Below are 14454 nucleotides of genomic sequence, written 5' to 3' on the forward strand. Positions count from 1 at the left end.
AGTGTCTGGCAACCGGTGTTTCTGTTTCAACACCACAAGGGGACAACATTGTCCATATGTAAGTTACAACTGCAGTTTAAAAAGAGATTTACAGTAATCCATTGCTTATCCGACTGCGATGGGATCAGAGTAAGGGCAGATATGTAAAAAGTCAGATGAATGAATCCTGTTTTAAATACCATTTGATTACAGGTATTTGATTTTTTGTTTTTACTACATATTTATTTTGTGTTTTGTGTTGTTTGCTGCAGTGGTGTGAGCCTCTTGGCAGGTCATCAAGGGAGTTCCAGCAAAAACCAAAAATATTCACAGGCTACAGTATGTTAATGTAGCACCAAAGTGCAGACTTGCACATAATTGTATGTGCACCATTAGCTTACATTCTGTATGTTCTCTTTAGAAGCAGATGACAGAGCCAGCTCTTACAGCTTAAGGCTGTGCTGGAGAAGTCAGATCTGACCATTCAACTAATTAAATAACTGTATGTACTAATTCTATGATGAATTACAGTGGTGCATGCAGGTATGATGTCACCCCTTGATGTGTTGCAAATTAAGTGTTCTTACAGTTGGCGCATAATTAATCCATTCTTAGTTATACCTCTTGTCAAGTGCTCCTGGTTTAGTGTCATTAATTAGGTCTCCTTGACAACCAAGAATTATTTACAGACAAGCTCTCTTTACAGGTAAACAGGTCCCTAGTTCAACTGAACTTTTAACTTTCATTACAAAACCACAAAGGCTGTATTCTCAAAGCCTTAAAAATCATCAACATTTTTTTAGCAAGAAAAAAACCGCAAAAACACCCAATACGGTTTACACAGCCCAAAAAAAAAAAAAAAAGAAACAGGCCAGACATTTAATTCAGAGAATGTATTGCTCTTATTTGCTTTAGAACTGTAATAGATTTTTCTGAAAATGAATCGCACCGATAACAATTTGGAATAAAAATCTTTGAGAACTAGGCCAATTGTAGATTAGACTAATAAATTATAGCTGTCAAGGTGATTGTAGAAGAGGTGTAATTACAATCAGAGACTGCTTACTGGTACACATCTTTGGCACTTGTACTCGCTCCCTGGAGCACATTCTGAGCATAGTTAGCGAAAAAAAAAAAAAAGGTGGGACTCTAAGTCATGCAAAACAGTATGCTTTTTAATTTGTCCACAGTCCATTACAGCACATTACAAATTGACTACACGTCATGCCACAGTGCACCTGAGTTACATTACTATACAGTACAAAAAAAAATAAAAAATGCACACATAGAAAAGGGGACTGAATATGGTTTAAAATGACAAGAAACTGGAATACATATGTTGGTACTTGATCTCAAGCCCTAAAGGCATCTCTGTCTTTAAACTATCAAAAAAAACAAAGAACAGTGTACATTGGTTTAACACATTCCACAGAGAAACACTCCCACTGTTAACAGACTTTGTTAAAGGTACACACAGGGGTGAAAAACCATGTGCAAACACAATCCCATAATGCTGTCAATGGGGTGGAGTGCCACCATGGCTGCCCAGACTAGCACTGATCCCATTTAACAAGTCTGCGAGGTGTTTACATTGTTTGGAGGGGAGAGGTGCCCATTCCTCAATGACCGCTGCCTTTAGCTTCAGGGTGGTCAGGGTGGAAATCTAGTTCATCAGAATAGCCCTCGTGAAACACAGGTCTTTTATACAGACCATCTGCCAACCTGATGATCATTTTATCTCTAGCCAGAAAAGATGGTCTTGGGTTAACAAATGAATCAGTCAGCCCAGTCTGTTTTCACAGGCGCTCATAAATTACACATTTTCAATTCCACAGGATTAAATATGAACAAAGCTGACAGATCCAGGTGATTTTTACTCTGAGTTTGTTTTCTTAACAAACAAACTATTTTTTTTTGTCTCAAATGTTGGCCTCTGTAAAGTTATAGGCTTGTTGGGCTGTATGTTACACTTTCCCTCATTAAGCTGTGTTCAAAATGCCCCTTCATTTAAAGTAAATTGCCCTGTTTAAATGGCACAAAAGATAACAAAAAAATTAATGTAGGAGTAAATGGAAAATATGAATCATGTGTAATTACAGAACTTATAAAAGCAACGTGACAAAAGCAAAATGTTTTCACCTTATACCAAAATAAACGTCATGCCTTGTGCACAAACTCAAACGTTTGACTATGTGACTGAATTTTACCTTATGAGAACAGCCTGATGTATGATTTTAGTTTCCTGATTTGTTTTTTAAACAGATACACTGGCACAGATTATTTGTGTTGGCAAACTTTAAAAAGTGTCATTTCACACAAAAGAAGATTAAAGAGACTGAATTTCCCCCCAGGGCTTGGTCATGGCTAGATTTTTAAACACACCTTCATGTCGAGCTTGCAAAACCTACAAGAAAAAACAATTCATTTTTATGACCAAATTTTTTATTGGGTAACAATAGAAGAATACAAGAAAACAGCTTAAACAAGAAAATAAAAACACACCCCATTTTAGACTTCTATCTCCCACCCCAAGAATGCATTGCCTATCTCTCTAGTCTCTACTTTATAACCAAGTGTCATATAATTAAAACACATCCACTCACCCCCCCTTTACACACACAAACCAATTGTATGACCTCTGATGCATTCCAGGGCATGTGCTGAGTTCATGCTGATTAGAACTAGCTATATGCAAAGCCTTGTCTAAGAGTTTAATAAACTTTCAATTCAAACCTTACAATATGGATTATCTTCATAACTTTAAACATCACTGGTAGTAGCAAAACAAGTATGATTATGAAATTAAAACCACATTTTCTCAAAGCCCCAAAGTAGAGTGATGCACACTTTTCACAGGTTCTGTGGTTCTCCTGGGAGCTGGCTTTTTATAACACTTTTAGGCTTGTTGTTGTGCTTTGTTTTTTAAATGGAAGGAAGTAAATTCTTCTAACATACAGCTATGGTCAAAAGGTTTGCATCACTCTATAGAATTTTGCTTCATAGTTTTTCAGCTACTCAACAAAAAACTGACAATAATTGTGAAATATGACATTTAGAAATCTAACATGAAATGCTGTATTAGTTGTGTAAAATTAAACAGGCTTTTTTAACAAATAAAGGAGTAAATCAAATACTGGAATGAAAGGCTTTGAAAATATGTGTGTGACATTTAATAATACTGGTAATTGTTTCCTGTAACCACTGGCTTACCCCCAAACTGCCCTTTGTTGTACTTTACAGAAAGTCTGGCAATCAGATAGGAATTACATTCCACATTGCTCTAGTACTATTCACTGTCTGTCTAGTACTATTCAATGTCTGTCTGTTGTTTACACTGTGCTGTACTGTACTGGAGTACATGTAAAAATGATCCACCCCTTTCCATGGAAGCATACCACAAGATTATACCAGAGACCGTGGGTCAGCTCTCCAAACCTGCCTTGCCGGTTTTGTCAGAAGTTTACAAGTAGGCTACACTTGGGTTTACAGATGTATTTGAAGTTGAGTGAATATCTAATATAATGGCTTCCGGTAGACTTTTATCATTTTGTAGTTTCTTTTGATTACATTTTGTTAAATATAATATCTAAATTATGTTTTAAAAAAAAGAAGATAAACAGTAGTTATCATGTAAGAGTTTAATTATGATGCTGTTTTTTAAAAGTACCACTTACAACAGAAACAGCAACTGGACTTCTGGATATCTGAAACTGTAGTGTAGTGTTTATTTCTTTAACTATAGTGTGCCAATATAGGTCACTTAAATGTGACATTTCAAAATCTAACATGGAATACTGTACTGCTATTATGGCTTCTGGGAGACATTTGCAATATAATTTTGCAGTTGAACGTGTTAAATAAAATATCTAAATTATGTTCATAAAGATATTTTTTTTTAATTATGTCTCAATCCAAGAATTCTAGGTGATGCAAAACTTTTGGCCAGAGCTGCACAGTATATAAAATATTTTATTCACTAAGCCTTCCCGGAAGTGAGGTGGTGCTCGGTCTTTTAGGAACACAGAACAAAAAACTAGGTAGTGCCTTTATTCCTCATCTTACGCAGTTTCAGATACTTTGCATATGTCTTGGCATCCATGACTAAGAACATAAGAACATTTATGAACAAGAGGAGGCCATTCTGCTACATCTAGCTCAGCTGGTTCCTAGTGGCTGATAGAATTGTCCTGTCTTCAAATACATACATTTATTTTCCCATTAAATTATCCAAGGAGATTCTGGATCCATGCTGTCTATGTAGATAAAGCATCATTCCATATACCTTATATAAACCCTGTTGGAAATGACTTCCCATGGTGGACCTACATCATAGTGACGGTGTTATGGCATTGTTTGGTCCCACCGTTGGACCTGTACATCAACAGTTTATTTGTTTTTGTTCAGATAATTATAGATACAGTATATTAGTTTATAAATTAAAAAAAAAAAAAAAATTGATAGACAGATTTTAACAATGCAATTATTTTTCCATTCTAAAGATATTTTCTCACTTCCAATATACAGTCGTTTCCTAATATTAATGCAAATGTCATCTTACTTCTTAGGGCAATTGTATTGTTAGTCACTTTTCTTTTCCAAAAGCGTCTTTATTGCTGTTAGATTTTGCTGGCACAGCATTGTCAGTTTGAAGTGGCCAGCTTAAATGGTTTTTCAGATGCTGACAACCCGGTGGTGTAGTTCTCAATCTGAAGGCACCAGAACACCACAAAAATATAGATTTTCTTAAACAAGAATTATTATACGAATTCACATTGTATTTGTATAGTGAACTTCCAGTGACACATTAATAGGCCATCCATTTATCTAATTTTTACAAGTGTTTCCCCAAAGTGTCTTTCTCCATCTTTTCAGAATGCTTTACTTTATCTGTCTGTGTGTCAGTGGCAGAACGGTGATGCTTTCTGGCTCGACCGCATCACTGCTGAAACCTTTGTTCAGCTAGAATTCGTTTTGTGTGATTGCGTTTTTGAACATGTGTCTGTGAATGCTTAGAAATGAGAATTGATTTGTTATGGCGTGATGGGCAATTGCAGACACACTGTGATGTAAAATAAAACAAAAATCCAGGAATAGACGATCAAAGAGCCATGCTTGGTCTCCAGGAATTGAAAAAAAAAACCAAAAAACAAAGAAAACAGTAGAGGAACCAGAATAAAAAGTCTACTTAAAAACCTGAAGCATACAAAACAATCAAAAAAACATCTGTTGGATGTCATGAAGATACTAATCTAAACCAACGAAGGGCTGTCATTTACTTTCCAACCTGCCTTGTGTAAGGAATTGCAAGTGTGAGACAGCAGGGAGGGGGTTAAAGCCTCCCTGAGGAAAACATGTGCGTAGGCATGTTTGTTTAATTGTTAATTTAATTGTTTCATTGTTTTAACTGTTTTATTGTTTAATTATCCCCTACACCTGGGCGGTAATGGGGAATTGGGACCAGGTGCAGGGTATAAAGGACAGGCAGTTAGATTATTCAGGGCTGCTGAGTAGAAGGAAGCAGAAGAGAGGTGCTCTGCTTCCGAGCAGTCCAGAAATAGTAAGGGCTGTGTTAACCCTGTGTGGGTTTTGTTGTGGTGTCAGGTAAATGGCTTAGCCGTCCTGCAAGTTAGTCAGGGAAGAACCTGTTTAGTAAGCGCTCCAAAACGGAGTTAGGTTTTGTTTTGTGTTTGTTTTATTTTGTGTTTATTAAAAATATAGCGCATCAGCGCTAAAAAAAAAATCCATTTCTGTGTACTGGGTCGTATGGTTTATTACGTTTGGTGTAGTGCAGAGTTAGACTTTTTTTTAAGTAAAAATAAAGTGTTTGTCAAGTAACATAGCACTTTAGTTTTTTTGGGAGCCAAAAGGCCAGCACAAGGCAAAATAATTGCACAGTTGAAGGCATACAATGTCTACCAACAGCAAGCTCAGGCTGTTCGTTTTGATCTTCTTGATAAACTGAAATACCTTAAAACATCAAGCAGCAATATTGAAAAACATTATCGGACATTATTTTGGTAAAGACCAAAGATAAAAAAAAAAAAAAAAACATTTTCAAAGCATTTTTATTAATTAGTAGGTGTGATTCACATTCATTTTTGACATTTCTTTATTCTAAATAAATGTCTTCCGACATCAAGTTTCACTGACTTCGCCTTGACAAACCATCTGTCAAGATCAGCAGATCAAAATTACATTCTGATTACAAATTATTTTGAGGAATAAAACATGTATTCAGATTCAAATAGACGCTGTAACAATGATGTTAAAACTTCATGCTGATTTGAACTCGGCTCTCGCCAAGATAAGCACCAACTAAGACGTAGCTTTACAGTAAACTAATGTGATCCATATGCGTCTCCATCCATTTACGTTTCCTTCCATATGATGATGTAGATATCCTTCTGTCTGGTGTTAATGGCTGAAGTGTAATGCTGGCTCCAGGGATCAGCTTATTTTGCCTCCCTGGCGCATCAGCACACACAACGGCTGCGATGCTGGCTCCGGGGATCAACCAAAGTGCGGCCTCCCCAGCGCATCAGCATGACAACCGTCTGGATTGAGCTAAGTAGGGTACATCTCTGGGGTTTTCAAGTGGGCACCTTCCATCCTCAGTGTTTCGTCGACTAGCCCACGACACCTCAAGAGGGCTCGACGGTGATTCTGGCGTCCCAGCATCACCCCCCTCCGTCCCCCACTCAACTCAGCCCAGCTTACTTACCTGTCCCCAGCCAGAATCTTTCCGTCTCAACCACAGCCAGTTGCTGCTCCTCTCTGCTGCTTCAGATAAGTTCTTCACTGTGCAACGCAACTCTTGGCCACTGAATCCGACGTCTCTGAGAAACCGGGTTGTAGAATGTGCCACAAATCCTCGACAACCCACTTCCACTGGGTAAACCCGAACTCTCCATCCTCGCTGTTCCGCTTCAGTGGCTAGTTGAGCATACCGCAGTTTCTTCCTCTCATACGCCTCATCTACAGCGTCCTCCCATGGCACTGTTAACTCTACCAGGTGAACAAGGCGTGCTGATCCAGACCACAAGACAATATCTGGTCGAAGGTTAGTGGTGGCAATCTCAGGTGGAAAAATAAGCCGTTGACCAACATCTGCCAGCATATTCCAGTCTCTAGCAGCTTCCAGTTGTCCTGGGCGAGGATTGGTTTTAACACCTTTTCTTGGTGGTTGCTCTCCTGGGCGGAGGAATGTTGTCTTTTGTGTGTAATGTTTTGATGGAACAGGTGGCAACTTATTGGTCATGTTACGCTTGTCTTCCAATGCTAAGGCCAAACATCGCAGCACCTGGTCATGGCGCCAAGTAAACCGTCCTTGGCTAAGAGCCACCTTACATCCTGTCAAAATGTGCCTTAATGTTGCAGGTGATGAACACAAAGGACATGAGGGATCCTCTCCTACCCAGAGGTTTAGGTTCTGTGGTGATGGGAGAACATCATATGTTGACCTGATGAGGAAACTGATCCTGCTCTGTTCCATTGACCATAGGTCTTGCCAGCCAATCTTGCGTTGTTCCACACTCTCCCATCTCATCCATTCTCCCTGTTTGGCCTGGGAAATGGCCTTTATACACCTCATCCTCTCCTCCTGCTTTTGCACCTCGTTGACTACCAGCTTCCTTCTTTGAGCTGGTACACAATGTGGGAAACTAGAGAAACTGCAAAAATTCATCAAACTGTACAGAATTATAATCAATAAAGTCCCCCCTGCTCTGCATATAAAGCTGCACAGTAATGTGCAGAGGACATTAAAAGGGCAAGGGCTCATTGATAAAAAAGGGCACTTATAAAGCATTGCAATATTTTTGTGACTGAGAAAAAGATTACTTTGGGGGCATAAGGGCTGGAAGGCAGGGGCTTAAATGTCAAATTTTTCATTTGTTATCAGTATTTCGTTAAGTATATGGAAAACTGCAAAGCGGTGTGTAATTCAATATGTTAATGTAACATTATGCAGCAGGTTTCATTCGACTTTATGAAGCAAAATGGGTTCATTCTATAGGGTGATGCAACAATTTTGGCTATAGTTGTACAGTAATTGACTCTATTTGTAAGTTACCCACTTAAAACAATTCCTGACGTGCACCTTGCTTTTGTACAGTAGTTTGCTGTGAGGTACAGGTGTGCCTGTTCTGTCTTGCAAGGAATGAGAACATAAACGTGTAATCAATGTCTTATATGCAAAACAGGTGATACACTGAGAAAATGTTTTGGCTCGACTTGTTTTTGCATGAAGTGGCTGTTTGAAACCCTCTTATTTACCTTCACAATCTTTTTGATTTATGTATTTTGGCAAATGGGATTAAAAGTGGTTTCAAAAACACCATGATGGTGCATTTTAATCTTATTCAGCACATTCCACAAACAAAACGTTGAAACAAGCCCTCTTCTTGTCTTGTGGACGAAAAAGTTAACTGAATAAATTACAGGAGCAGGGATTGCAAATGAATACAGCTCTCGAGTCATCCTGTTCCCATTCCTGTATCACATGGAACGAAATGCTTAGCCTTCCCTCGATATTATTAGTTTTTTTTTGTTTGTTTTTGTTTTTTTAAATCATATGCAGTATATTATCTGTTGCCGGACAGGGGGGGAAAAAAAAGATGTTTATACAAGATACAAAATCTTGTTTCATAAATACAGAAGCTTTTCAAATTTCAAAAATGCTTGGGCATTACAGAGAATCTCTGAGATTCACAGTGAAACAACCGCCAATGTACCAGTATGTGCCAATGCAAATATCTAATATGAGGAATGAGCAATGCATGGGGCGAGACAGTCGTTGTTTTTTATAACACAGATTACTAATGATGTGGAAAAACTGATGAAATATTCCTTAACTACGTAACTATCCTCTGTACCCTTTCCAGCAGATATGCTCAGGTTAATGCGTTCCCCTGTAAAATTGCTGGCTCAGGTTGATTTCATGAAACAGTGCCAACTTAAACCTTTTAGTCATCTCACAAGGAGATATAAAGGTGACCTGGGGTTTGTAGGATTATTTGAAGGTCGAGTGGATAAGTGGACTACTGAAAGCACTGATCTGCATTTAGAAAATGAAGACTGTTTGGGGGATTTTTATACTAGCAGCATTTGTAAGTATTACACCCTCCTCTATTTGTGTGTTGCATTATGTGAAACGGTGACAGATACAGGCTTTAGCTGCAAGCCATTATACAGATTTACTTTTAGAGTGTTGCTTTCAATTTTGACTTGTGAGTTAATAATAATTAGTTTATTCTGTTTCAATAATAATTTTTCAATGAGAACGTTTTGTTTGGAATTTGTAACATTTTGGCTTCGGTTTTACTAAGCACAGCTGAACGCCTCGAAAGCGGACAATTACCCGTTATGACAAATGCAGGCATTAAAGTGTGATATACAGTCAACCACTGGAAATCTGGGCTTGCTCGTTCTTTCAAACTCTAAAGCTTCCCACTACAGTTGATTGGTTGTCATTTTGTTAATATTCTGGGAGTAAAAGCTTTACAAATATGGTCCACTATGACGCTAGTTAACCCTGTCAAGATAGAGCCATTATATTGTGTTTTCTGATCTCTGTATGCTGCTGATCAAGCTTTTATTGTGTTGGTTGTATTTGCAATTTCTAAATTATTGCCCCTAGTAAATTTTGGTGACAGTCTCAATGGGAACATTTCCTGGTTTAATAAACGAGACACCACGTTGTACCGTTGTACCCTGGTCTCTCTCGTTCATATTATGTCATAAGAATATTCTTGGTTCCCACCAAGGATAATAAAAGGATGGCGGCATGACAAATTTTTTTGAAAAACTTTCAAAATCTGCTTGGGAACTGGTAAAGCAGTTGGACAGCAGTGTGGAGTAGTGGTTAGGGCTCTGGACTCTTGACCGGAGGATTGTGGATTCAATCCCAGGTGGGGGACACTGCTGCTGTACGCTTCAGCAAGGTACTTTACCTAGATTGCGACAGTAAAAACCCAACTGTATAAATGGGTAATTGTATGTAAAAATAATATGATATCTTGCAACAATTGTAAGTCGCCCTGGATAAGGGCATCTGCTAAGAAAATAATAATAATTGCTCTGAAACATGGCATATCAAACTACATTGAAACAACCAAACCCGCTTCAAGTTTGCGAAACAGAAGTTGCTGCGATAAATTTTAATATCAAAATGGCTGCCAGCAAATTTGCTGAAACTTCAAACTGCTTCTGTTTGAAAACCGTCTAAGTAGCTAACTCTGAACTTGGTAGGCATCATCCTGGGGACAGTGGAATTCAAATAGGGCAAAATGGTGTAAAACAAGATGGCCGCAGACCAACATTTTCTTCTTAAATTTAAAACCGCTTCAGCTGAAAAATGGTTTATCTGATTCACTCCAAAGTTGACAAACATCATCTCTGTGTCAATACAATTGACTTTTTCAAAAATGGTGTTTGTGCGTAAACCAATATGGCCACCTGACGCATTTCTTTAAAAACCTTTCTTTGGTCAAATGTAAAAGTAGCTTTTACACTCCTTACAGAGTGCAGATAGGTTAATGGTTACTGAGGAACACATATAGGACATCATATGTGCTCTATCCAAAAATTGCCTTGACTGTGACCTTTAACCTCTCCTTAAGGTCAAATGCAAAACTAGCTTATAACTCCTTACAGAGCGCAGATAGGTTAATGGTTACTATGGAACACAGATAAGAGCCCATATATGCTCTATCCAAAAATCACCTTCCCTGTGACCTCTCCAACGAATCATTTTTGCTGTATTAATTCTACACTAATTCAACATTAATAAAATAATCTGAACAATGCAAATACTGTAACCTGGACAAAACAATAGAAATTCACAAGCACCTGAATTTTAAGAAACAGCCTTTCTAAGTGTGGGAAAAGCATGACGAAGGTCAAAATTTCCATAATATACATTTACAAAGGCGAACATACCAACTGGTTTTATTTGATTTTTTTCCAGGTGTACCACCCATGACTGGAACAGCGACTTTAGTCATCTATATCACTGATGTCAATGACAACACCCCCCATTTGCTCACCACCGACATTGACATGTGTGTAGGCGAGACTGCCTCAGTGGCAGACTTGACCGCCGAGGACAAGGATGAAGAGCCCTACTCAGGACCCTTCTTCTTCCAGCTGCTGGAAAAGGAAAGCCTGAAAGGGAAGTGGAGACTGGAGTCCACCCTGGGTAAGGATTACCAAAACCTTGCTGTGAAATGCACTTTGTTCTGCTGTGAATCAAAGATGTTTTTTAATGCAAGGTTGAGGGCAAGCTGACTAACACCATCTGGATAATGAGCATTTGTAAATACAGTTAACGTAATAAGCTCCTAGTTATTAATCTTCATGTCCTCTGTCACATTCATCAAAAAATGATGATCAACAAAATGTTAATAAAGCATTTATCCAAGCTCCTTTCCTTCCCATGCTTTTTAACAGGTTATACGGTCAGACTCATCAAAGAGAAAGACGTTTACAGTGGAGTTTACGTCTTGCATTTTAAAATTCAGGACACACAAGGTGAATCATCTGAGCAGAACCTGACAGTGACTGTGTGTGAATGCACTGCAATGCACAAATGCAACCCACTGAGACTGACTAGTCACAGCATGGGCGCGGGAGCCATTGGAGTCGGGCTGGCAACTCTGTTTCTAATATTGGGTAAGATGATGTCAGCTATGCCTAGGTTTGGTTTCTTTGTTTAATGTTTTTTTTAATAGATAAGCAGTGGATTTTTACTGCTACAGTACAGTCTTCGTCAAGATTTTTGTTTTCAGAGGCTCGCTATAGAATATGCATTTTGTCGCCAGTGAAACGGCACCCAAGTTTATATGCACAATGCAAACTTATTACAAATAGCTTACGGGGTGTCAGTTTAGGCTCTAAATCAATTTGCATTGCTGCTGTAAAAAATGAATTGACCAAATATCTATGAAACCTGTCATGTGGAGGACCCTAAGGATTTTGTGGCGGTTGATAAGTGTAATAGCATTTTATTTCAAATTTATTTTGTATAGCGCCTTTCATGCCAAGGCATTCCAAAGTGCATTAACTTCTCAGTGCAGTCACTTTTAGTCTTTATGCAAGGTTCTGCCCTTCGAATAGCATTTTGATTTATGCATTTCGATGCTTCTGAAATGATCAGTGAGTTATTTCTGTAATGGGTGTGCTGTATGGAGATAGCAAATGCCTCGATTTTGGGTACAAATGTATATCCTATTAATTTCCTTTTGATATTTCTGTATTGCAGGTATTTTGCTGTTAGCACTAGTTTGCACATCTGCTCGGGACAAACTAGTTTTCACCCAAATTGATCACTGCGATTCCTCCTTGTTGAACTCCAATACAGAGCACATAGGCTCGGATTGCCAGGTAAACTGAACTCTTTCTAACCCCCTCCTACATACAGAGCACATCCCTATAGCCTGCTCTGCTGTTCTGGATCAGTGTATGCAACTGCCAGCAATATGTCATTTAAAGCAAAGTGAAATGGGGTTTCTCCATGTAAAAGGTGTTGCAATCAGTGTTTTACAAAGAATCTTCGCTAGGTCAACCAAACACAATGCTATTCTCCTAATCAAACTCACCATTTATCTTCTGATGCCTTTTGTTAGTTACATTTGTGAGATCTCTTATACATGCGTCACGTAAGTCTGTGTGATCTTTCTGCACATTCAAATGTGTTTTTTTTTTCTTTATGTTTTAGTTAGACAGTAAAATTACTTTTTTTTTTTACCTGGTATCTTGTAACATCTTGTGATGGTGTGTATGCGATGTGATTGTTCCTGTTGGCTAGAAATGTTTCGACTTGACCTAGTTTCTTCGAAGTTTCACCTCAAGCATTTAGAAGCTATGGATGTTCCGTTAAGGATTGCACTAGGAAAGACTATGTTAATGATTGCACTATGAAAGGCTATGTTAATGATTGCAATAGGAAAGACTATGCTTGCTAAGTTGCAGGGGTTGGACAAAGAAAACAAACTGCAAACATGTGCTTTAATACTGTGAGGGTATGGGGTTAACAGATTAGAGAATGCTTGCAAGGTGTTTAAATTGTATTGGAGAGATGTAGAGATTCTACGGAATTTGACTTTTAGGGCTAATCCTTGAGAAACATCAGTAACGTATGCAGCTTTGGATAGAGAAGCATCTGCAATCAGCCCTCTATGAAATTCTAACATCAGCTGTGACTGAAACTGAATTGCAAAAGCAGAATGCAGCTTTTATATATTACAGAATATACCTGCGATTCCATTTTAAAGACAGTCCATTTAGGGTAAAACATATAGCAGTCACTTAACTGTTAACGTGTGTGTGTGTGTGTGTGTGTTACAGTACATATTGCAGGTCTTTGTAATGTTTTGTCCAGCCCCTATTTATACAGCAGGTATAAATTTGCTTTAAATTCACTTCACGGGTGGTGTTGTTGTTTTCCATATATCTTCCTTTAGCCTGTCATTAATGGATCCCCAAAAAAAACCCACAACGCAGGGCAAAGTCATCTGGTGAGAAATGGCAAAGAGGTCTATTGGGTACGTGTTTGTGAAAAATACCTTTTACACGTAGCAGTCGAAGCGTTAGTCTTTCTAGTGTTCTATGCTGTAAGAAATACATGTTAAACATATTGGGGCTCGTTTTCTGTCTGTTTGCAGCAGAGAAAGTCAGCCCCCATTTCTAATGCAAAGGCAATCAGCACTAATGTATGCACGACTTGCAAGAAACAGTTCACTAGCTGAAGCTCAATGTTTATGTGTTTTATTTCAGATTTATAAAGACCAAAATGGAAGCTGGGTAGAGATTATTATTATTATTATTATTATTATTATTATTATTATGAGTGCTGTGCAGAAACTGCAGAACTGAGCTACCAAGGCTACCACTGTTTACAGCCTTGGTAAGTCAGTACAGCAGTAAAACTGTCAGCGCCCCAGATGAGAGGAAAATATTCTTCCAAGTGGCTTTTAAAACACGCAGTGAGGAACTTAATTGCCATTGATTGGTACTCATTTGTAAACGCAAGGGAAGGACAGCTCTTGTTGTTTTGAAATCATCACGTTAATGAATGGAAATGCAAGTATCCCAGCTGTCACAAAGCAGGGTAGTGCTGTACACATCTTCACATGCTTTTTATTGTGCTGCTTTGCATATGCAACACAAAAACACAATGTCCTGATAGGTAACAGAACAGTCTTGGAGCTTATTTGTGCAATAATAATATACTAATGTCAAATGCATTTCAGATAAAGACTAGTACAGTGCCGGTTTGAGTCTAGTATTTTCCGTGACCTCTTTAGAGCTTGGTAATGTTGATAGAATCAATACATTTGAAATCTTTTTTTTTGTTCTCCACACAGAATGAATCTACTATAGACCAAACGTGTTTATTAACAAACAGCCAATATGACTGTATGGCTCAGAGTTTTTGATAAGCAAGGTTAGTACACATACTGCAAAGACAGCTTTTTG

General features: G+C 38.3%; 1 protein-coding gene across 1 annotated transcript in view; it reads left to right on the forward strand.

Moving 5' to 3' along the window:
* The window catches only part of LOC117425786 (cadherin-like protein 26), a 31394-nt gene that overhangs the window by 15443 nt on the left and 1497 nt on the right, over positions 1 to 14454 (forward strand). The window contains exons 18-23 of the mRNA XM_059003438.1: positions 8856 to 9086; positions 10946 to 11176; positions 11428 to 11649; positions 12239 to 12360; positions 13440 to 13520; positions 14343 to 14399. Coding sequence (XP_058859421.1) covers positions 8856 to 9086; positions 10946 to 11176; positions 11428 to 11649; positions 12239 to 12360; positions 13440 to 13520; positions 14343 to 14399 — 944 coding nt within the window. The remainder of the gene's footprint in view (positions 1 to 8855; positions 9087 to 10945; positions 11177 to 11427; positions 11650 to 12238; positions 12361 to 13439; positions 13521 to 14342; positions 14400 to 14454) is intronic.

The sequence above is a fragment of the Acipenser ruthenus genome, chromosome 29 (assembly GCF_902713425.1).
Source record: "Acipenser ruthenus chromosome 29, fAciRut3.2 maternal haplotype, whole genome shotgun sequence".
In the NCBI taxonomy this organism is placed as follows: domain Eukaryota; kingdom Metazoa; phylum Chordata; class Actinopteri; order Acipenseriformes; family Acipenseridae; genus Acipenser; species Acipenser ruthenus.